Source organism: Haliotis asinina, chromosome 3 (genome assembly GCF_037392515.1).
Source record: "Haliotis asinina isolate JCU_RB_2024 chromosome 3, JCU_Hal_asi_v2, whole genome shotgun sequence".
Taxonomy (NCBI): Eukaryota; Metazoa; Mollusca; class Gastropoda; order Lepetellida; family Haliotidae; genus Haliotis; species Haliotis asinina.
Window position 1 is genome coordinate 7573739 of NC_090282.1, and position 24499 is coordinate 7598237.

At 40.0% G+C, this 24499-nt stretch overlaps 1 protein-coding gene across 2 annotated transcripts in view; it reads right to left on the reverse strand.

The window, feature by feature from the left end:
• Positions 1–24499, reverse strand: part of LOC137277392 (ras GTPase-activating-like protein IQGAP1) — a 111577-nt gene that overhangs the window by 41247 nt on the left and 45831 nt on the right. For both annotated transcript variants that reach the window (XM_067809099.1, XM_067809098.1), the window contains exons 7-24: positions 23247–23338; positions 22949–22970; positions 13029–13207; positions 11558–11648; positions 10955–11115; positions 10694–10787; positions 9357–9517; positions 8052–8091; positions 7565–7728; positions 7151–7232; positions 5687–5850; positions 3046–3136; positions 2331–2498; positions 1941–2083; positions 1306–1476; positions 1024–1107; positions 846–917; positions 553–622 (exon numbers count right to left, since the gene is read on the reverse strand). In XM_067809099.1, the coding sequence (XP_067665200.1) occupies positions 553–622; positions 846–917; positions 1024–1107; positions 1306–1476; positions 1941–2083; positions 2331–2498; positions 3046–3136; positions 5687–5850; positions 7151–7232; positions 7565–7728; positions 8052–8091; positions 9357–9517; positions 10694–10787; positions 10955–11115; positions 11558–11648; positions 13029–13207; positions 22949–22970; positions 23247–23338 (2049 nt within the window). The remainder of the gene's footprint in view (positions 1–552; positions 623–845; positions 918–1023; positions 1108–1305; positions 1477–1940; positions 2084–2330; positions 2499–3045; positions 3137–5686; positions 5851–7150; positions 7233–7564; positions 7729–8051; positions 8092–9356; positions 9518–10693; positions 10788–10954; positions 11116–11557; positions 11649–13028; positions 13208–22948; positions 22971–23246; positions 23339–24499) is intronic.

Genomic DNA, 24499 nt, shown 5'->3' on the forward strand with positions numbered 1-24499 from the left:
CATTTATACATGGTATCTTCCATATACTGATCACTTCTATGTTAGTGTTAATACTGTCATTTATACATGGTATCTTCCATATACTGATCACTTCTATGTTAGTGTTAATACTGTCATTTATACACGGTATCTTCCATATACTGATCACTTCTATGTTAGTGTTAATACTGTCATTCATACATGGTATCTTCCATATACTGATCACTTCTATGTTAGTGTTAATACTGTCATTCATACACGGTATCTTCCATATACTGATCACTTCTATGTTAGTGTTAATACTGTCATTTATACATGGTATCTTCCATATACTGATCACTTCTATGTTAGTGTTAATACTGTCATTCATACATGGTATCTTCCATATACTGATCACTTCTATGTTAGTGTTAATACTGTCATTCATACATGGTATCTTCCATATACTGATCACTTCTATGTTTGTGTTAATACTGTCTACACCTTCTTTCATCATAAACATTCATACAAAACTGGTAAACAGGATGTGTCAGAAGTTTGCGAGCAGAGACATACTGCTATACATCTACTCACTGAGGGCTTTGTAGTCTTGGCGAGCCAGATTGGAGCGGAAGAATGCCTGGATCTTGATGATCTTGTCCTCCTGCAAGGAACAGTAACAACACTCACCATCAACTGAAGCATAGATGTGGAAGCTTACTGGCTGCTGTAGCATCAGGAGAAGCTACCTTTGGGGACATAGTGATATTGTCATGGGCAGTCTTGTTAAGCACAATTAGTGTGAAACTTACATGTAACAATAGTTTTGCAAATTAGGTATGATATATTATGAGAATAATTTGAAGTTGTAAATGCTGACTACTCACATTTGATTTAAAGAATTTGAGCCTGTCCCTGTACCTCTTCCTCTCTCGCCACATCCGCACGTATGACTGAAGCTACAAGATAACAGGAGGATGTCTACACTCACATAACTAGGTAACAGTGTCATTAAGAGATCTGCACTAAGTCAATACATGTAAGAGCATTGAAACAGCAACCTACTTTTATGGCAGCATCTTCGTTGCTGTTAAGATAGTCCAGTCGACCTTTGAACTGGCGCCTTTGTTTGCCTCCCCGGAACCAAGACTGAAAGCAGGATGACACATAAATACGCATAACACATAAATAAACACTTGAGACACCAATACACTGACAGAGGCAACAGTAGTGTAGTACCAAACTGGTGTAGTAGTGAACCGGTATTGCCACAATGGAGGGAGGCACATCTGTCTTACCACTATGGAGGGCAATGAACCTATATTGCCACAATGGTCAGAAGTGTACCTGAATTGCCACAATGGCAGGCAGCTGTGTCTTCATGAAGTTCTGTCTCTCCTTGTATTTCTCTCGCTGCTGGTGACCTCTCACCATCGCCTGCAGCTTTATGATACGCGGCTCATTGGCCTTGAACAGCAACTCTCGGTCATAGGCTGCCGTCTCCTCTGATATAACTTTCTGAAAATAGATTTCACACAAATGAAGCAAATTCACATCTCCCCCTACCAGGTACGCACCAACAGTGCTCATATCAGAAGGTGGGGGACTTTTTTCAGATAGTCTGTGTGGTGCTAGAGGCACAACCATGTTACTATTATGCTTAATCACTTCATCAACATGTGTTAAGTTTTCATTCACTCCAAAGTATGTTCCTATGTTGATATGTTTGTGGCAGGTGTCGTGTGTTCATGTGTAATATTATACATCTGAACATTTAAGCCAAGCTTGCTGTCATAATGCATGTGTCAAAGCATATTTGGCAACAATAGTGAAGCAAAATCAGCATTAAAAATTGTCAGCCGTAAGGCGTTTGTGGTTTGAGAAGAAGTCCTAAGCATTTAAGTCTTATCAAATGTAGAAAGGCAAACTCACGAAATGATTTCAAACTCAATGTTGTGATTCCGTCTGAACGAAGACATTACCTGAATTTCATCTTTGGTGAGCAGACTGTGATCCTTGACCACTCCATCCTGTCGGTACCACTCATACGCATCAGTGTGGATGTTGTAGAAGAACTTGGATCCATCCCGTGTTCTGTTCATCATCCAGCCACTGCCACACTCGCCTACAAACCAACAACATCAAACAGATGGCACTCAACCAAAAAAGTACCAGAATTTGTACTTTACTAAGAAAGTGTAATCCCAAATATGTCGTGTGTTACAGTATCAGTTTAATTCATGTGCATGGACTGATCTGGCCTGCTATCATGAAGTCAGCGGATAATAATCTTCTCGGGTCTCGTATGAAATATTGAAGAAATACTATAGTAGCCCCTCAGTGCCTTGTTTGGATGAAGTTAATGCACCCACCAGCTTGTGACTTGTCAGTTTGCAGGGTCTTCAGACTGCCCATGTAGGTTGGGGTGCAGTCAGGTGTGACGCTGTGGAGACCCACATCCGAGTTTGTAAGACCAGACTGTAGACTGGCAACGTCTTCAGCGCTGATGGCTTCATTGATGGCCTTCACACCCAAGGAAACTGAAGAAGTAATAATTCACTCAATGGCTATCTCTTGTCATATCAGCAAGGATTTAAAAATGTGACTGTTTGCACAGAAACAACAGCATCTGTTGGTATCTTCACATAAAGCCACAATCAAGAATACTCTACTTCCGTTAACACAAGGGTAAGGAGAGAGTGGGTATTGTTTTTGTCCACTGCTGTTAGCAATATCATGGCATATTATCTACCTTTCAGCAAGTAAACTGAAAACCTGAACCACTTCTTACTAAATCGCGAACAGCAAAGATGGAATATTGTACATAAGAAACATAAAGGCTAAGGGCACAGTGCAAATTCTATTGTTTATGGAATCTGTATTAACTACATTTTTAACTTTTTTTCTGCCCATGTTTTCACATCAATATAACTTGAAAAGCAATGTATCGTTTGCTGCAAACAGAAATATAGTTGTATTGCTGTAGCAATACATGACAAACGCCATATGTTAAACTGGATGACACAAAGATGTGTGTAAAGATGACACAGAAAGACAAGGGTAGGAAGAGATCAAGATGGTGCTCACTCCTGACGCCGTCCTCCGCATCCTTGTTGGCCTTCTCCACACACAACTGAATCTCCTCTAACCACAACTCAGCATCCTCGTCGCCTGTAGCCTGCAAAAACATGCGTATAATGAGCTAAGATGTCTCATCACATCGGCAGTATTTCAGCCAAACAGTAACCATAATAACTCATAATTCAAGAGTATAAAAACATGTTGAAGAACTACATTAAAAACCAGAAAACCGCACGAACAGATGTAAAACCAGCATGTTATAATATATATAATATATATAACTGGGTACAAATTATCAACAACTGAAGGTAGATCACCACACTATGGACCATGGGGTGTAGCGAAATGTTTGCTTCCTGCATGGACCCTAGCTGGATTTACAACAGCACCTTAATCACTGGTGATCATGCTATTTATATATCTATATAACTTATTACATCCTCGATATCTCCAGGGTACACCTTCTGATAAGTCTCCACTATACCCTGGACGCATATACAGTCGAACCCCATTGTCTCGAACTCGGTTGAGGCGAATTCTCGGATGTGTCGAACTGACATCTCGGTCCCTGCCGATTTCCTTATATTTATCATTATTTTCACCCTGATGTGTCGAACTAGATGTGTCGAATTCCCGGTTGTGTCGAACTCATTTTAGGGTCCCCAAAGGCTCTAACAAGTACAAATTTACCCTTTTGTCTCGAACTGTCAAAGCTGGTTGTTGCAACTGAAAACTTCAGTCGCGCAATCGGAAGTCATCCTCATAAACGTGCTACTTAAAGATCAAAAGTAACGATTAACGGACTCAACAATCAAGTGACATGTTTAACTACGCATCTATACACACATTGTTAGCACACTTACCAACTGAATTTTACTCAAACAATTAACCATAATTAAGTTGTTACCAGTGACACGTTGATCATGGACCGACAGGATATCTCTAAACAAACAATGGCGCATGTTGTTGTCATGTGACAGTCTATGTTAGCGGCCATGTGATTTCCTTGAAAATACAAAATGAGAAGTGAGGAAAACGGAGTTGGATTATCTAAATTGATGTTTTGTTTTTGGTTTAGTATTTAAGGTGTAGGATCAATATTTTTAACCAGTGCGGTTAGTAACATGGCAGGGCAATTCAGCGAAGGACCCGATCAGCCTGGGGGGATAACTGGATCGCATGTTACACCTAAAAAGCGAAAATTATCTGTTAAGACAATAGAGACAAAATACGAGGCTGTCATAGATAAATTCCCCACATGTACACGTATGTACATTCCGATTCCGTTTGTATGAACTATACAACTTTTTATACTGACTGAAAATGAATTAGTGCTGTCAACTAAATGGGATCGCTTGTGAGTTTGTTAAATTATTCTTGTTCTTATCTTTTTGTATGTATATTTATTTGCCATGACGAATAGAGTGATTGAATTGATTTACATTTGTATATGTTGTAATTTAAAGATCAATACTGCCGTAAACATATATTGCAAAGATATATTGTTCGTATGTGTATCCTACTGCAAAATAACGATGTGTTAAGCAACGTGGTCGTGTTGGTTTTTGGTCTTTTCAATGCTGACGGATGTGTCGAACACTCGGATAAGTCGAACTTTCCCCTTGGACCCAACGAGTTCGACACAACGGGGTTTGACTGTACGACTCAATAATTTTATCACCTCCCTTTGCTGGCTCCGCATTCTCACAATAGCCGATCAGCTAGGCCTCCGTTATAACCGAAGCTTACCAGTGTCAACAAAGGTAGCAGTTTCCTCGCTGTGCGCCTCACAATTTGGGGAAATCATACAGACAAATTTATAGGTCCGAAACCTTTTAAAAACATATGCAAGAACTCCATCTCTATCTACCTTCAGAGAATCTCTGCATGTTTTGTTTGCCAAGTTTAATCGGTTAGATAATTCAAAAAGCAAAAGTGAGTTGTGATTGGTTCGCTCAACTTCCCAGCATATACACCTGATTGGATAAAAAGCCAGCCAAGGGAGGTAAGAAATTTATCGGGCCGAGCCGTAGATGCATCTAGGGTATAGTGGAGACTTTTTGGAACGTATACCCTGGAGATATCAAGGATGAACTTATTAGGAAACCTTTACAAACAATTCAATTTCCTTTACACAAAACACCAAAACAAAGCTACAGCACTACAATTAAATTACTGAACAGTTGCAACAACTAATCATCTTATGAGAATTTGGAAGTCCTCCAGCCCTATGTGAGTTCAGAGTGACAGAGGTATCTGGCACAGCATGGAAATAAAATCCTGCATGGATCAGGTCACTATCCATCCTCATAATTCCAGGGCAGACCTGTCTCCCAAAAAGATGTGTGGTCGACACACCAAAACTTAGCGAAGGTTAGGACTCCCCAACAATGTGGCCAAGACATCAAGGGAAGTACCTTCATATTGTAAATTGCCACCATTGGCCAACCAGTCTCAATCACCTATATATGTAAACCAGCAATAATAATATAGCTACATTAGCTCAGGGTTTCAGACATTGTGTCAAACAGGAACTAAAACACAGGCCTTTTGCTTTAACTGCTATGCTGAGACACTATCACATAACTCTTGACAAACACGAGACCAATTCAGGCGAATGGACATATAAGACGGAATGTGATCTCACCTCTGCCTTCTGTTGCTTTTCCTTGTAGAGCAGGGCCTGATAGTGGTAAGCCTGTCGGGCATCAATGCCATGCAGTTTCGCCGATGGTGTTTGTAGTGCCTCCAGTGTGTCCTCCGGGTCCCCTTGTGTGATGGCCTCATTAATCTTGTTGATGGCCAGGATTCCTGAAGTTACAAAAACTATCATTTAAAAAACAGCACTCAGAACAAAATGGTATTTGTAAGAAGCAAGTGTTTGTCAACAGTCAGCAATAAACATCCAGCAGACATACTAGTGGATGGCAGCCACAAACTTTGTTTATATGGATATGATGAGCAGTAATGTCAATATTTACAACACGTATCAGGACAAATTCTGCCCCAAAGTCACCCTAGTCATATTGTGTGGTGAGGACAATACAAAGGATATACACAAACGATCTACAAAAAGGACCTATACAAAGGACCAACTTGTATCAAAGGCATTTGTCAAGGACAGCTGTTTGTTGTCTCGGTACTATTTCCTGAACAACTATCAAAGGTCTTTCTTCATATTCCTTTCTGTTCCTGATGTACTACTTACCTAAGCACTATCTGAGACTTTAAGTAATGTTCTTCTTCCACGTGATGGCACTATTTCCCTAACAACTATCTTAGATTTATGTTTATGTTCCCCCTGCAACTTCTGATACAATTTCCCTAACCATTATGCAAGACTTACGTCAGCGTTAACCCTGCACCTCCTGATACTATTTCCCTAAACTATTATGTAAGACTTACATTCATGTTCCCCCTGCACCTCCTGATACTATTTCCCCAAACTATTATGTAAGACTTACATTCATGTTCCCCCTGCACCTCCTGATACTATTTCCCCAAACTATTATGTAAGACTTACATTCATGTTCCCCCTGCACCTCCTGATACTATTTCCCCAAACTATTATGTAAGACTTACATTCATGTTCCCCCTGCACCTCCTGATACTATTTCCCCAAACTATTATGTAAGACTTACATTCATGTTCCCCCTGCACCTCCTGATACTATTTCCCCAAACTATTATGTAAGACTTACATTCATGTTCCCCCTGCACCTCCTGATACTATTTCCCCAAACTACTATGTAAGACTTACATTCATGTTCCCCCTGCATCTCCTGATACTATTTCCCCAAACTATTATGTAAGACTTACATTCATGTTCCCCCTGCTTCTCCTGATACTATTTCCCCAAACTGTTATGTAAGACTTACATTCATGTTCCCCCTGCTTCTCCTGATACTATTTCCCCAAACTATTATGTAAGACTTACATTCATGTTCCCCCTGCACCTCCTGATACTATTTCCCCAAACTACTATGTAAGACTTGTGTTAATGTTTCCCCTGCAACTTCTGATACAATTTCCCTAACCACTATGCAAGACTTACGTTAACGTTCCCCCTGCACCTCCTGATACTATTTCCCTACCCACTATGTAAGACTTACGTTCATGTTCCTCTTGCACCTGCTGATGTATGGTCTCCACACCTGTTGAGATCTCATGATGAGTCAGCAGATCACATGGACTCTGTAATGGCGAAATGTAAAATTGGCTCAGGGTTAATAATTAGGATTAGACTGGTAATTCAAGACATATGATTTTATTATCTATGGTTCCAACATTAGCTGATTGAGCAAAAAACCTCCACAAACAAATATTTTTTTCTCATCGCCTAAAACGTATGTCTGTGGGTAATATTTAAAATAACCCCTTCACAGATAATTGCAGATTACATCCTTCATGAAATAAGGTTTAAAAAATTGTAACTTGTTCTTAACAGATACTTTACAGTTCCTTGTAACTTGTAAGTGGAGTCTAAGCACTTTCAAGCAGGTAACTTGAGCAGTTATCCCCCTTACCCCAGACTTGCTGTGTTTCTGAGCAGCCAAGTAATCCTGATATTTCTCCATATTGTTCTCATCCACCTCTGGCAAGTGGGCATCTGGCTGGCAGAGGGCACTGAAGGTGTTCTCCGGACTCCCAGTGTCCACCGCCTGGTTGATGAGTGCCACGGCAGTCAGCACTGGCAACGCATGGAGTATAGTGTACATAGTATGTACATAAACAGAAAACATACTCAGTCAAATACTCAAATACAACCACTAAAAAAGCCTGAGTCAAGGAAAACACTGTGTGATCAGATCCACATAACACTGAAACTTTCAGAAATTGATGCTGTTTAGACACAAACGATTTCTGTAGAGAGAGAGTTGCTAGTTACATTTTACTATGTTGGGCAGTCAAGACCAGATCTAAACTGTTAATGTACACCACTCATGTTCTGATCTTGCCATGATGACCATTCTGTAAACTCAGACCAAAATCCCTCTAACAATCAAATCTCACCTGTGATGGCTGATGCAATCTCATGGTGCTCAAGGTCACCCTGAAAACATATCCATGATGACAGGTAAACACAGATCAACTTGGGCTGGGTAATAACTGAACTGATAGTGCCTAAAACATTCCATGTACGAGATCGAGACTGAGAATTAGCTCTAGTCACAATGATATTCTCAACAAGTTTCATTATCAAAACATTACATACCAAATCTTTCTATGCACTTATCATGGTATCTGTGCAAAGCTGGTATATCTGTTCCCCAACCACTGGATTTGATGTGATATGATGTGACTTCAGGTGTCATCCTTAACTACTTGGAGCATATGAATGCAAAATGTCATTTCAAATCTGATTAAATTAAACATCTTGTATTTAGGATTACACTTTCTCAATAAAGTGGGTATACAACCAAAGATGTCTTAGGGGTTCAAAATTCCTATTACCTGATGCCCAGGAAAAGTCAGTTTTCATTTCAGCCAATCAAATAATATCTTACTTATCCATATTCTACAAGATAATTTCTGCTTACAGTTTCACACTGCAAATAAACTTTGAATTTATAAATAATGAATGAATGAATGAATAAATAAATCTGCTTAATTATTTAAATTTCACAATGATAATGTAGAGTTATCTTTCTTTGCTATTAATCACTTAACAATAGTCCACTAAACATTAACATCAAATACCACGATTTATTCTTATAAAATTACATGATTATGTCATAAAAATTAGAGGAAGTGGAAAATAATTCAGGACAAAGTACTTTCCAGAAGTCACTTGCTTTGTGTCTAGAGGCATTGGCAGGTTTACACATCTGCCTCACATATCTGGTAGCCATTACCTACTCGGGACATTTGTTCAACTGTCCAATGTGACATGTGTTTGAGGTGTATAAACATGTTTGCACTTCTACCTGGTCTTTGTGATCTGTCCCTATTCCTCCTTTGATGGCCATTTTAGAAGGTGAGGTTATATAGAAAGATGATAATTTTATGGATATATAACTTCTGTATTCTGTGAAAGGTGACATTTTCATATAGATTCTAATGTTATCAATCACTTGCTGGACAATGGCATTAGAATTACCTTTATCGTCATTCTACTGTCTCATTTTGTAGGTAAATCTTTTGACCTGAAGTGTGTGCAGAGGGGCATTTCATTTACAATACTCAAGTCTGTCATACCTGTTGTTACTGATTCATATTGTGTGTATACCATAATTTATTGTAATCTAGTATTTTACTGCCATTATTTATCCTATTTCTGATGCATGGTCCTTCAGAAAAGTGTATCCAATTTCTGACCTGTTTATCTGTCCTGATGTTCTGAAACTCCTCCAGATACAACATGGCCGCCCCCGGGACGACTGGCGGCAGCTGGGCAGCTGGGTTCTGTAGGGCCTTCATCAGCTGGGCAGGGTCATTGCCATTGATGGCAGAGTTGATGGCCAGTAGTGCTTGGGATTCTGGGACACATAAAGAGAATCTTGGCCAAGCGATCCCAGCACGCAGACTGACAATACTGTTACATGTTCATCATGTCTCTGTGAATGACCATTATGACCGATACACATTCATAACTACTCATGTCATTACGGCAAGCCGGATGGCGTCTCCTACTAATTGGGTGGCGAAGTTTACAACTGGGTCTTGTCTAAGCGCAAACAGGCATTAAGATGAAAACACTCTAGTACCTTTATAAAGGAAAGATAACTCTGAATTTCCAAAGGTGACTCTAAGAATATCCTACATCCTGCTGGCAAAACAGCAATACCGTCATTCCCTTCGCAAATATGTTTTATTGTTGAAAGTTGTTCATCCTTTAGTTCAAAGTTTATGTTTAAATTGTCCTTGGCATAGTTTCAAAGTTGCAAAGTTCAATGGTTCCGCCATTTTCATGTTTTGCTATGCGTGATTTGATTGGTTTGCCAGGACTCTTAGCAATAATGGCATACGAGAGGGGTACAAGTCTTCTTGTAAGTCACAGAAAGAGACAAGTAGTTATGAATGACTCGATATATACACAGACTGATTATGAAGCAAAAGCTTCAGAGAGTCTGTAGAGAGAGAAGCTGATGGAGCTGAATTAACTATTACAGCCCATACGTATGTTAGCTGTACTCAGGACAAATGACCAAACAAAAGGATGACATGATTGGCACGCCCACATAACACAGTTTCATTTGGGTTTAACGTTTTTTGATGAAATTGCATTTGCGGTCATCTTGGAAACAATGAAATACGAACTATGGCAGTAAGGTTGATCAAACTGAAACTTATCAAAAAATTGTTGGTCTCAGTTATATTGACTTTAATTCAATGGCACAACTGATTTTGCTTCTTGTTTAATGTCACACTCGGTATTATTCCAGGAATATGGCGACAGTGTGCAAATAATTCATAACCAGACAAGCATGTGATCAACAGCATGAGCACTGATCTACGATTAGGATTCAATGACATGTAACAATTAAGTGAGTGAGTCTGACCACTTGATCCCAATAGTGATCGTAGATTTGGATTTAATGAAGTGTTACTTCACAAATTTTATCTGTATGTATTCTTTTCAACAAAAGTACAGCATAATTTTTGTTCGAATATAGAAAACACACATGGCCACAAGAACAGAAGAGCTTCCTTACTCTGGTACTCGGTGTCAGCCTCCAAGTTGGCCTGGTTGATGGCTGCCTGGATTTCATCCTTGTCTAACACCAACTCCTCCCCATTATTATTGTTCTGTAACAAATTACTGGCATCTGAACAGAATGACAATGATGTGTAAAGCTGAACTACACCTTCCCTGAGTTTCATGCTTGCATCTGTCTAAGGCAGTACATGTTGAGGATATCACATAATTAAGATGAAATACTGACGGGTAAATGTTTTGTAAGGCAGTCATCTACCTTTTTGAGTTCTGCAGCCTGTCTGAGTTTCTCAATGTAGAACATGATGTTTTCATCTTTGACGTCCCTGAGTCCAAGATGGGGTGCCTTGAGGGCCGCCAGCACCAGGGAGGGGTCAGATTTCAGGAGCGCTTCATGCAAGTGCCCCAGAGCTGAGGATGCTGGGAAACAGTAATCATGTATCACTCGTATCGGTTACAGCTGAAGGGAACAGACACAGCATCATGCCCAGGAATGATGACTGTTTGTACTCATTTAAATATCCAGTTTTACGTACTTGTCCTCTCCAACCTTGACACTTTAGCTAGGTAACATCTAAATACAAACATTTTTTTCGAATAAATATTACTCAAGCATATACTGTTAGTAGAACTGGTGCAGTGATATCGAACAAACACTGATAAGTTGAGTGAATGAGTATTAGCAATATCAGAACAGTAAACAGGAGGACACAAGATTTTAATCAAATCACCCCATGTACATTTGTACATAGGACGACTTTCCCTCTGGTACTAACAGTAAGTCAACTTGCAATACAACCCAAACAGGTAAACATCCCGAGTAGTCTCCTCTGTTCAGAGATCAGTCATGATGTTTACTCACTGTTGACAGTGTTGATGTTTCCCTGGATCTCTGCTTGTGTCAAAAGTTCGTCATACACGTCATGCTCAAATTGTCGCTCAGTGTCCATGCTCTGAAACATGATACAGGTCATTAAAAAAATTCTACAAAAAACATATTTCCATTATCATCAATATTAATTCCTTAAATGTCACATGCAACGTAAAACACAACTTTGCAGATTCCGGTACCTTTCGGTATGTACTTACCAAAACAAATCATAAAAAATGCCAATTCAACCTATAAAGTTGAAAAAAAAAAACGAGATGAAAGCAAAGCCCGCGAAATCGGAGTTCAAACGTTTCACTAAATCAACTAAAACTGGTTTCATCAGCTGTGCTGTGCTGCGCTGCGTTCATAACGCATGCACAGTGAATAGGGTCGCGGAGCTTGAAACAGTATGCATGCCCAGAGTCTGAGGTCGTGGGCAGTAGTCTAATCTTGGTTGTGTACACAAACAAGTAAATAATCTACTCATTACGTAAAAAAAACCTTGTTGATTGTGGTAAGCAGTCTCTGAGAAAGCTCAGCGTCTGGTTTATTCACATCTATATGTCTGCCTGTCTGTCTGTTAAAGACAACATGCAGTACACAGCTTGTTGGCATTGACCACATGCAATTTGAACTTAACACCTATCAGAATATACGACATAAAGAAAATATATTGATTTATGACTCATGCACCCGAGTGCCGTCTCTGCCACATTATGTAATTAGGCAGGTGTGATACACATGTCATGTTTTTTTGGATGAGTGGATCTGACAGAAACTGGTGCAAACTCTTGTCAGTTTCAAGTCCTGCTTTGTACTTGGACGAATGACTGATTCCAGCCACACAGTAGTTTACCATCTCTACTGAGATGATTTTTGATTCGATCGATCGCAAATTCAGAGAAGATGTATTTTCAAAACCTAACATCTCTATATACATTCTTCATTGATAACAACTTCTTTTAGTGTATATGATTTTTGTTTGACAACAGTATATGAATCCATACTGAAACGACATATCAAGTACACAAAAATAAGTTGCTATCCATAAAGAATCTTACTTTCTTGTGACTTGCCATACTTCTAAAATGCCCATCAAACAGATCATCTGTCTGTAGACACAATGAACCCTCAGCATATCACCCTCTACGACTGGGTTCGGTCCCCTGAGGGCTTCGTTTTGGGGAAAGTAAGCCCAAGTACAAAATATTGCACTTTTGAATCGCAATTGTACGCTTATAATTTTGTTTATTTGGTTTTTTAAAAGCAGCAATGTATATTATATGTCATGAATAAGTGATAAAAGTGTTTTAATTATGTTTGATTTTTTGGTTGCATGTGACCTTTAAACAACTCATCAAGTACAATGTGAAACAAATGTTGTTTTATAGTGCCTACCCATCAATATATACTGTGCTTATCACATGTATACTCTACTCTATGCTATACAGTGCTAATGTACCTTGTTTCTTGAGTTCTCCATCTTTGTCTGCTTGGCCTCGAACAGTAGCTGCTGATAGCTGTCCATGTTGGCCATGTCGAGACTGACCAGCATGGCGGACGGGTTCTGCAGGGCTAACATTGTTTCTGTTGCACTCTGTTTGTCAATCGCTTCATTTATGGCAATGATGGCAGCATGTACTGGCAAAACAAAGTACAAAGTAGTGAACAACCTGCGGAGAACAAATCAAACATAATGAAGACAAATTGATGATGTACAAGACTGTTCACAGGAATGGCAACAGGAGAATCTATTTTCAGCTGAAAACTTTACACTGAATCATCATGGGAGGTTTGAATTGATGAACTTGATATAAAATCGGCAGAAACCTAAGGATCAGAGGAATATTGCCATACCTGTGTTCAGTTTTTAGCAGGTTTGGAGTGTACTATGGTGTTTGTTTACTGGTGCATTGACATTCCATGTCATGGTTGCCTGGACAGTGTTTACTGGCCTCTGATAACTGTCATGGCTTACTGGTGTGTGGCTTGCAGAGAAATGTCATGGTTGCCTGGACAGTGTTTACTGGCCTCTGATAACTGTCATGGCTTACTGGTGTGTGGCTTGCAGAGAAATGTCATGATTGCCTGGACAGTGTTTACTGGCCTCTGATAACTGTCATGGCTTACTGGTGTGAGGCTTGCAGAGAAATGTCATGCATGTTGTAAGTGTGTGCTGTGAGCAGTACTGTAATAATGACATGGCATGACCCATGACCCACGGAGATCCAGGTTAGAATTGCTCTTCAGCAACCCGAGGTTGTCATAAGAAGCCCTGACAGGATACAGGTCCATGATACATAAAAAAATACCACACAGATGCTAACAAACAAGGGAACATAAGCAGAGTCAATTTGAGATTCAAACCAATGATCACAGGACCACGGAATATCTAAGGGAAGCAACTCTACACATCTACAAGTCTGAGCTGCTGGGCTACACATCCTGCAATCAATTACAATTAATTGCTGACATGGCATTATTGTCAGGACAAACACATCTTTTGTCTCATCATGCAGGCAGTATCTCCTGTCAGAGATGTTTAACTGATCCTCGTCTGAGCCTCGCTCCATCATCTGTTCAGCCTGCATGTTCCTACTTATTAGAGTTACCATACTCAAGACAAAAGCCATGGAAAGAAGGTGAAGTGTGGCACATATTGAAACCAGATAAAAGTCAAAGTTGATGTCAGACACTGAACAGCTGAGCACAGAATTGGTTCAAAAACCGAGATTAGAGCAGTTTTAATAATCCAGACTGTAACATACAGTCAACTAACCACGAAGGGACCTTTCTTTCAGGCTTATCTACAAGTTGGTAAGGGGCACTTAATACTATGAATATGGTATACGTAGAGCATCACAGCTCACATCTAGCTCTATCTATCAAAGACGTCCATCATGTATTACCAGCCAGGGCCTTCCCTGCTGCTAGAAAATGGGATCTTATAATCACATCAAAACTGCATCAATATCGTCAAAAAACCATCACAGAGATTCAATATTGTACTTTAAAACATCAATGAAAGGAAAAGTGTTATTCATCTATGACACCATTATAAAGCCTTAGGTTTTCCAGGTCTGAATCAATACCCTTTCTCAATGCCATGTGACAAGTCACTCTCTTCTATAACTAAAACAGCCAAATCTAAAAAAACACATACATCTCTCTCTGTCTGATTATGCCCATGCTTCAATAACGGACAGAAAATGACTGGGTTTCATACACAGAGATTCAGTGTGTCCATTACTGTGAGGCACTAGAACCCATCATGTGTGCGATAACTGAGACAGCCCACTGGTAAATGTCATGTAATTCAACTCAGCACCGTAATGCAGCAAGTAATGGATTAGCTATTTGTTAGGGGATGCAAGCATCGGGACGAGTCGACCAATTTGGCAGCACTCGCCTGATAGTCTCTCTAATCTTGTTAACATCATGGGCAGTACATTCAACACGAGGCCTAACGAACAGGGCTTGATGTTCCAGCGACATTTCTGTCCTATGTGCAACTTAATTATTGATTCTTATGCACAGACATGAACACTGTAAAATGGGTGTCAATGATAAACAAGTTATGTGTATGTACTCCTGGCTCATCTGTGGAATAATTGATTCTGATGAGTTACAGGGCTTAGTCCCCAATTACTTTCATTGTCTGTACCTGCTGAGTCAGCACAACAATGTGCTACAACAACAATGGGACAACTTGACAGTAAGTGGCGGCCATGTTCCAGATGGATCATACAGTCCTCTTGTAAACACACAGATTATCAATGGGAATCTCTTGTAAAACAGGATCAATTACTATCTCTTTGAAAAACATAAACAGAGGAACAGAAACAGACTCTGGGTAATACTGTTCCCACATCAGAGTCCATCATTAATACACCAGCCTCACGGAAGTGGTATTCTCTCAGTAAAAGGAATCAGATGGAGCACCTTCATGCCACCATCAGCACGGTAGTTTCCTTTTCCTCATGAAGGAGAATATATAATTAATGTTTCAAACATCAGCGAAATAAATAGGCTGAATGGAAATACCACTTAAAAGCCATCCCACAAGCTACAAATGTCTGCATATGTAACAACTCTACAAATTTACAAACGCCATTATAGTATTAAGCCACTAAATTTCTCAAATTTCTGAAAGCCCCAACAGAATCTTCCATCTAACTTAATGTACCATTGCAGGCAATTATCTCCACATGATTCAGATTAACGTACTCCCTATTTAGTCTCTAAGGAGCACGACCATGCCATGCCATTATGAGAAATCCTCCCATGGCTGGTATATGTGTCCTGTGTTCTTGTCCCCTGTGTCAGGGCTATCCCCTTACTACCATGCCGCTGTCACGTTCCCTCATGCTACATGACAGAGCTGTCACGTTCCCTCACTACCATGCTGTCTGATGGGGCTGTCACGTTCCCTCACTACCATGCTACTTGGCAGGGCTGTCACGTTCCCTCACTACCATGCTGTCTGATGGGGTTGTCACCTTCCCTCACTACCAGACTGTCTGATGGGGCTGTCACGTTCCCTCACTACCATGCTACTTGACAGGGCTGTCACGTTCCCTCACTACCATGCTGTCTGATGGGGCTGTCACGTTCCCTCACTACCATAATGTCTGATGGGGCTGTCACATTCCTTCACTGCTATGCCAGCTGATGGGGCTGTCACGTTCCCTCACTACGACGCTGTCTGATGGGGCTGTCACGTTTCCCTCAATACCATGCCAACTGACAGGGCTGTCAAGTCCCCATTCTACCGTTGCTGCCTGACAGGGCTGTCACGTAACCAGAACCCAGCATCTTCTAGTACATGTATTGATTCCACATTCAGAGGTTCAAGTGACTCTACTCCACTTGCCAGGATTGTCATAGGCAAGTTTGGTTTTTTCAAAGTGAAACTGTTCTCTTCCACACTTAGCAAGGAGATAAGTGCTATCCTCTCCCATGAAAGGGCTTGGGTGAAAGAGTTTAGCCTGCAGAAGCAATTCTACAGCAACTTGGTACAAATGCTTGGTCGAAACTTTAAGAGTAAAGCACACACACTGCTCTTTCAGTACTGCTTGTATCATGCCCTTTCATAATGTAACAAAATCATGGAACATTAATCTGTCCTTTAATAGGTAATAAATACATGGCATATCTGGGTGTGTTTTTATTCTGTCCCAGAATCAATCCCACAAACCTCCAGCACAGAGGACTATGTAGTGGCCAAAGCGTTAACTCATCATGCCACAGACCTGTGTTCAATTCCCCACATCACTAGAATGAGGGAAGCCCATTTCTAGTGTCCCTCATTATGACATTGCTGAAATATTGCTAAAGGTGGCATAACACTAAGACTCACTCACTGAAATTCAGCTATGTCACATGTTAAGGACAGTTTAACTATGTTTAAGGGAGGCTACTGCTGTTTGTATACCTGACATATCCTAACATACAGAAGTTAACAGTCAGCTTCTAGTGGAATAAAGAACAGATCATCTGAAAACAGAGCCAAAGTCTCATAAACACTCTCAACACTTCCTTTTCCAGCCTGCCATGGAACTATATACATAAATACAAGGATATTAATTACACACTACAAACAAGGAAATATATTAGAACTGGCTACTGGTTGCTAAAATTAGCCACAGTTTGTGGGTCATTTTCTCTTTCCGCTGTCCAAAGTATCAGTACGTCAACCCATTCAATGACTATTTTGTTGCAGTGTATGTGATCATCTAAATACTTTAAACACAAAAAGGTTTAGAACTCTAATCTGTTGCTGGTACGAATGCTGCTACCACTACTTCTGCTAGTGTACGCATCATGTGGGATAATATGAGACATGTTCATTCAGTAAACTGGTAGTTGTTTTCTGACAAAGAATTAATGATTCTGAATTCAGAGATACCAATGTACACATGATGTAGCTAAAACAAGAGAACACTATCATTCTGTTCTTTTTTATGCAAGACATATTTATTTTAGGAATTTACTGTAATGAGCAAGTCTTCATAATCAATATTCATGACAAGTGGGAATATTTTCAACAGCTCATGCTTACCCTGTATATACATTCTATCTGCTGAGTGTATTGCATGCCTGTGTGCAAGCCAGACAATAGCGACTGTTGTCAGTGAACAGTTCCCACCTGCACAACAAGAGCATCCACCACATCCACACACAGTATCAATCTCGCAGGGACAAGCATCATGCAGTTGTTATACCACTTCCATGAAATGTCCAGTCCCACCACAATGTCCTTCCTTCAAGTTACAGACACTGGTTTATCTTGTCCTTACTTTTTACCTGATCTTAATATGGTTGTGGGAACAAGACATGTGAGGATTATACATGTGGATCAGACAGGTATGGCTGTGTGTTGCTGCAACTGTTCATCGTCACTGCACACAATAAAGATGTGCTACACGGCAACAGCAGAGCTAGACTAACGCCTCATCCCTGAATGTACATGTGATATTGATAGTACCAATAAACCCATGTAAATTGAAGATAACCCACAGTGATTTGGGAGATTCAGGCCTGAACCTGGGGAAATCTGGACTTGTTTTATTTTGTGCTCTTGCACAGTAGGGAGGTCTTATGTGGTTCAGGCACTGTGAGGCAGACTACACTGTAGGTAAGTCAAATGTGGTTCAGGCACTGTGAGGCAGACTACACTGTAGGGAGGTCTAATGTGGTTCAGGCACCGTGAGGCGGACTACACTGTAGGGAGGTCTAATGTTGTTCAGGCACTGTGAGGCAGACTACACTGTAGGGAGGTCTAATGTGGTTCAGGCACCGTGAGGCGGACTACACTGTAGGGAGGTCTAATTTGGTTCAGGCACTGTGAGGCAGACTACACTGTAGGGAAGTCTAATGTGGTTCAGGCACTGTGAGGCAGACTACACTGCAGGGAGGTCAAATGTGGTTCAGGCACTGTGAGGCAGACTACACTGTAGTGATGTCTTACATGGTTCAGGCACTGAAGGGAGGTCTAATGTGGTTCAGGCACTGTGAGGCAGACTACACTGTAGGGAAGTCTAATGTGGTTCAGGCACTGTGAGGCAGACTACACTGTAGGGAGATCTAATGTGGTTCAGGCACTGTGAGGCAGACTACACTGTAGGGAGATCTAATGTGGTTCAGGCACTGTGAAGCAGACTAAAGAAGAGTAAACAAGGCTTGACGAATACATCACCTGCATTTTACACTCCACAGATCCTAAACTTGCCTTAAAAAATGGGAAACCATTTCAATACTCTGTCGTTTATATGAGATTAATCACAAGATGCTGCCTCACTTTGAGTTTCTTCACGCTTCCCTTGTTACCGTACTGATTACACCCCTCGGCATACAGCAGTCTTCACTGTTACCATACTGATTACACCCCTCGGCATATAGCAGTCTTCACTGTTATCTTACTGCTTACACCCCATAGCATATAGCGGTTTTCACAGTTATCTTACTGCTTACACCCCATAGCATACAGCTGTCTTCGCTATCCTGTATCTGATGTCTAATGTCTGTGTTTAGTTTCTTACGGAGTGCAATAATTCCATGTGCATTTCACACAAGGCTCATTAAGTCATTACACATTCATTTCATACTGGAAGAAATACATCTTTATTGGGCCAAACTTTCAGTGAAGTTTCCTGAATGGGAACTGACAAAATGGCTTCACAACCAGGAGTTCTTAGCATCAATAGAACTGTTACATACCATTACAAACAATCAGTGGTTTAAACACCCTTTTAAACTAAGTCAACCAATGCTACATTTCTTTTGGCAGGGTTTACGTAAAGTAATTACATCGCAAACTACCAACCATGTAACTTCCAAAACATTGATTTTGTCTTGATTCCCATCTTTAGACCTGATACTAATTTCCTCCTGACAGCTTTTATTGGAAGCACTAAATGGTCATTGATTGCCTCTACATTCAATATCTGTGGAACTGTTCCCAATCTGCCATTATCAAGATCTTTTGTCATAATTCTCCATCAAGGAACTGCTATATACCACCCATGGCCATTAAGCTCCATCACATAAACTAGGGAACAATAACAGCAGGGTACTTCCTACAAGAACTTGTCAATAACATCACTGTGTGGTCCTCAGTAACAACTTTTCTGGGTTCTGGTACGTAACAAAGATAAAAGTAAACACTGACATCAGAGTCCTCTTAGGATCAACACTGTATACAGTAATACATCCAGTTGTGTGCATGTTGTAATACATCATGTGTGCATGTTGAGATAGCTAAAGACAATACATTGTTCAGACATGTTTAATGGACCAGTATCAACTGTCAGGTGCAACAAAAAGCAAACCAACAACAATTAGCTAGGCCACCTGTCAAAATGAGATCACCTGCCTTTTACTGAAACATCAAAGCACCACAAAAACAATTTCATTGTAAAAAAAACAATATATTTCTCAGTAACGTGTGATTCGTGGCCTGGCAGCATCTTCTTATGCTTCCAAGAAGTGTCTGAATGGTTGCCAGAGAAGATTGTTCCCGTCTTGATAAAGAGCCCTGAGTTTTTGCAGAGTGACAGGAGGAACAGGGCCTAGTTGGTGGATGACCTGAAGCATGTCTGAGAGTTTTTTTGACGGAACTGATGTCTGGTGACCAATGTGACCACACCATGCAGACGGTAGTCTCTTGCTCTACAAGTCAAGTCAACACAATGGCCCTTAACTGTAATGTCTGAACTAGCCAAACCAGTCACTGACAGAATGAACAACACAACGTCTTAGCAGAATGCTACAGACCTATATGTTATTCATTAAATGTATGACAAGTACAGACGAATGATGACCAGTTCCACAAGTTGTCATAAAGAAACCATAAAAGCAGACGAAGTCATTCCACATTAGATACATGCAATATAGTGAACAAAGCTGCATGTTACACCTTGACAGTTTCTTCTAGTTTGAAGAAAATGCTCTTCTGAAATCCTGCTCCTACTACTGAACCACAGGGGAATCAAATCAATAGATTTGAACAGGTTCAGCTATGAAATCAGAAATGTGACGAAGATGTGTGAGTCAAACTCTGGCTGACAGTCAGCAGTACCCAAATCCTGTAGTGTTGATCAATACCTAAAAGCAATATTTGCACTACACTCTAAATGATAACAAATATCATTGATTTTCTTCTCTAATTGCAGATATATTCAAACAACTAATTTACACTGCTCTAAGATCTGAACTTCACTAAGAGGTCACTTATTAGCCTACTCCTAAAATGTATGTTTCACTGTACTTAACCTGTTTACACTTCACAACAGAAGACATAGCAGGGAGGTCCCTGTGATTTCATAACACATAGACAAACTGGTAAGTATAAAACAACTATACATGTCAACATCCCAGCTTTATTGGCATGTATCTTAACAATGTATGGTATAAATTTACATCTTCATTAATACATACAACACTATCTTTTTTGGCTACTTCTTGCCCTTACATCAGGTGAATGCAGATGAAAGGGCAAGAAGCTGCCCAGAAATGTCATTTTGTCAACAATAAAGAAGTTGTAAATCCATACCACATGTTGTTATGATCCCTTGCACCTTCTAAATGGCTGTATCTGGTATGTATCTGATGGTCTGGCTTTGGTGTCACTACGACATCTTAATTTCTGCCGGGACACATATACAGAAGGTCTGTTGGAACTTTATCTCCCAACAATTAGAGAAAGACTTGGAACTTTCCCTGTTCCGTTGTTCGCTTAAATCTTCCGTTTAAAGGACAAAAACGTTCCATTTTCAAACATGCTTTCATTGAAATGAAGTCCAATGGGTGTCGATCACACTCCAGCATTTGTGTCCATTTTCAATGACAAATTACATGGTGTTTTAAGCTAGAAATTTTGTCATAAAATTTGCATGATTGATAGTCATTTTCTCCTAGAATCATCGGAAAGAGTCTGTATAGAGATCAATCACATGAAAATTGGAAGTGGATTCAGAATAAATATATAGTGGCATTTACAGTACACTTGCACCTCTGCACTGCTAACAAGGAGAGCGTTGTTAGTGTATGTCAGGTCAGCATGACAGCAGAGGCCATCAATAATACCTACAGCCTGTCAATCTCTTGGGATATCTAGTTCAGTTTGCTGCAAGTGAGCAGATTTGAAAATGGAGTAAATCTTGAATATATTACAGAGACTGGGTCAAGGAAACAGAAACAGATTGTTGCATTTTCATAATACTACACTGACATGGATGAGGGCTCTTCATGCAATCTGAACATATTCAGAGACGCCTACCTCTAAGTATTGCAAATAGTAGTTTCAAGGATTAGAGGTTAGCAGTTTGACAACTATTATTAAGATGGATTCTGAGAACGATAATATGACATTTATCAAAAGTGAAGCTCTAATTTCACATATGTCCAAATATTTCCAAATTATCAGTTTTACATTTCTTCTTGCGGTCTCTTTTTGGTAAAAATGTATTCAATTAACAAAAATATATGTGTTTGTGTATATATACAAATTTTAATGAATTTTCTTCACATTTCGTAGAATTTCTAGATCAGTCATATTGGCATAGAGTCAGGCTAAATTTTGATAAAATCGTATACATGGCATCTCTGCATATTTTGTGCTTAGCTTAATCTAATGACACCTGTATAGATCCAAAGACACCTTATAGCAACTAAGGATCATACAAACAAATGATGACAACTAACTTTAATACCTTCTCTTATACACCCTATCTTTTCACACCACTATTAGAGTTGGAGTTACTATCTGGTATCATACGAAACCAATGTCTGAACAAGCCATTGTGTTTATGTATTGATATATTGTGCCTATCCTCAGCTGAGGGTGTATAACAGGTGGCATGACTGTGGCAGGGAGAAAACACAAAGCCACCAGGGCCCACTTGCACAAAGCGAACTTAGCGCTAAGGCTCTCTTAAGCCAATATTGGAGAATGGTAGCTACAATCATTGTAGCGCTAAGATCACTTTGTGCAAGTGGGCCCAGGGCTTAGTGCACTTACTTGAATTGGACCTTATCAAAAGTACATTAAAGATACAATACGTGTTTGTTTACTATTAGGTTCATTTATCATTTGAAGTAAGTACTGACATCTGGAAACAGGCTAACTTATCCATGGAGAAATATGAAGTGAAAATACATTACTTAACAATTTCATTACAACTGGGATTTTTTTTATTGTTTGTAATTTGACTGCACATTCTTGCAACTGGTATTCTGACATGAACTGGGATGAGTTGTCTCCCCATGATCTGATTCTTCAAGAACAAGTTCAACACTTGATGTCCTACCACCACAACTAGCCCCTACCATTATCCTGAAGAAGTAGTGAGATAGGGTGATAGAGAGGTAGTTACTACTTACATGCTGCCTCGTCCACGGACAACTGTAACACAAACACAATCAGTTGATCAGTGCATGTCTGACAAGAGCCACGAAGTGTTGTAGGGACTTCACAACACACACCCTACAGAGGAACTACTGGTAACACTCTCCATCATCGTTCCATACCAGATGGTGTATGTCAAATAGCAGAATGTCCACAATTTCAGAAGCCTTGGCCAGATTACATAACAACTTGATGAATTTGAATTGATCAGAATCATCAGAATGAAACAAAATGCTGTCAGGTTCGTCTGATGACATTGATGCAGATAATCACCTCATTGGCAAGGATACCACCAATCTTGCTGAAGGCTGGCATCTGTATCCCGTACTTCTCCAACTCCCTCCTCATGGCACTGATTTCCTCCTCTGAAACATATCAGCCATGTTGGAAGCTGGTGACATCCAGTACACGATACAGTTACTAACTTCACACACATCATGGTTCATAATTTATTAGAATACACGCACCATGTTATAGCTAGGATTACACCAGAATTGAAGTAAAGATTCTAGTACTTTCGGGAGTTGGGGGCCATCAGGCATTCAAACCCACTATTTCCATGTGAGGCACCAAATTGTCAACAATCTAACCCACTCAGCCATATTGGCCTCCACATAACACAAGTTTGAAAATGGGTTGCTAACATCACATATTTTGTCTATCTTATTCCCACTGCCTAAAGCTTGAAATACACAATACCACATAGAAAATGTCAAAGATAACATAATTTTATATCTGGGAACAAACTTTCCCAGAAGAAGCACAGATTTCAAATTCTGGATGGGACTCAACAAGAAACAGTACTAGAATCTGTACTTTACTGGGAATTGTAATCCTAGATATTTGATGACCTCTTTCTAAATGGCATTGTGTATGCATTTACTTGAATGCATGTTCATGATAATAAATGCACACACAGATATAGTGAGTTTACTGTACTGCAATGCAGAGACAGTGACTACTGTACTGCAATGAGGTCACAGTGACTGTTGCAATGTCAGTGTCTATTGTACTGCAATGAGGTCACAGTGACTGTTGCACTGCAATGTCAGTGACTACTGTACTGCAATGAGGTCACAGTGACTGTTGCACTGCTATATCAGTGACTACTGTACTGCAATGAGGTCACAGTGACTGTTGTACTGCAATGTCACAGTGACGACTGTGTTGCACTGGGGTCAAATTGACTATTGTACTGCAATGAAGTCACATTGACTGTTGTAATGCAATGTCAGTGACTACTGTAGTGCAATGGGGTCACAATAACCGTACTGCAATGAGTTCATGGTACTGTACTACAATGAGGTCAGTTCCTTTACTAAAAAGCAATGAGGTCAAAGTGGCTGTATGCATGCCATGAAGTCACGAGAAACTAGAATGCCTCAAGAATGTTACTATAAATCATTACACATTCCACAACAACCAATAATGAGGCCTGGTCACACTTAGGAGCTCCTACTGAATACCATGTAGCTCTTCCTCTGCAAAGCCATATGACATCAATACATAATTTACAAGATCATTTT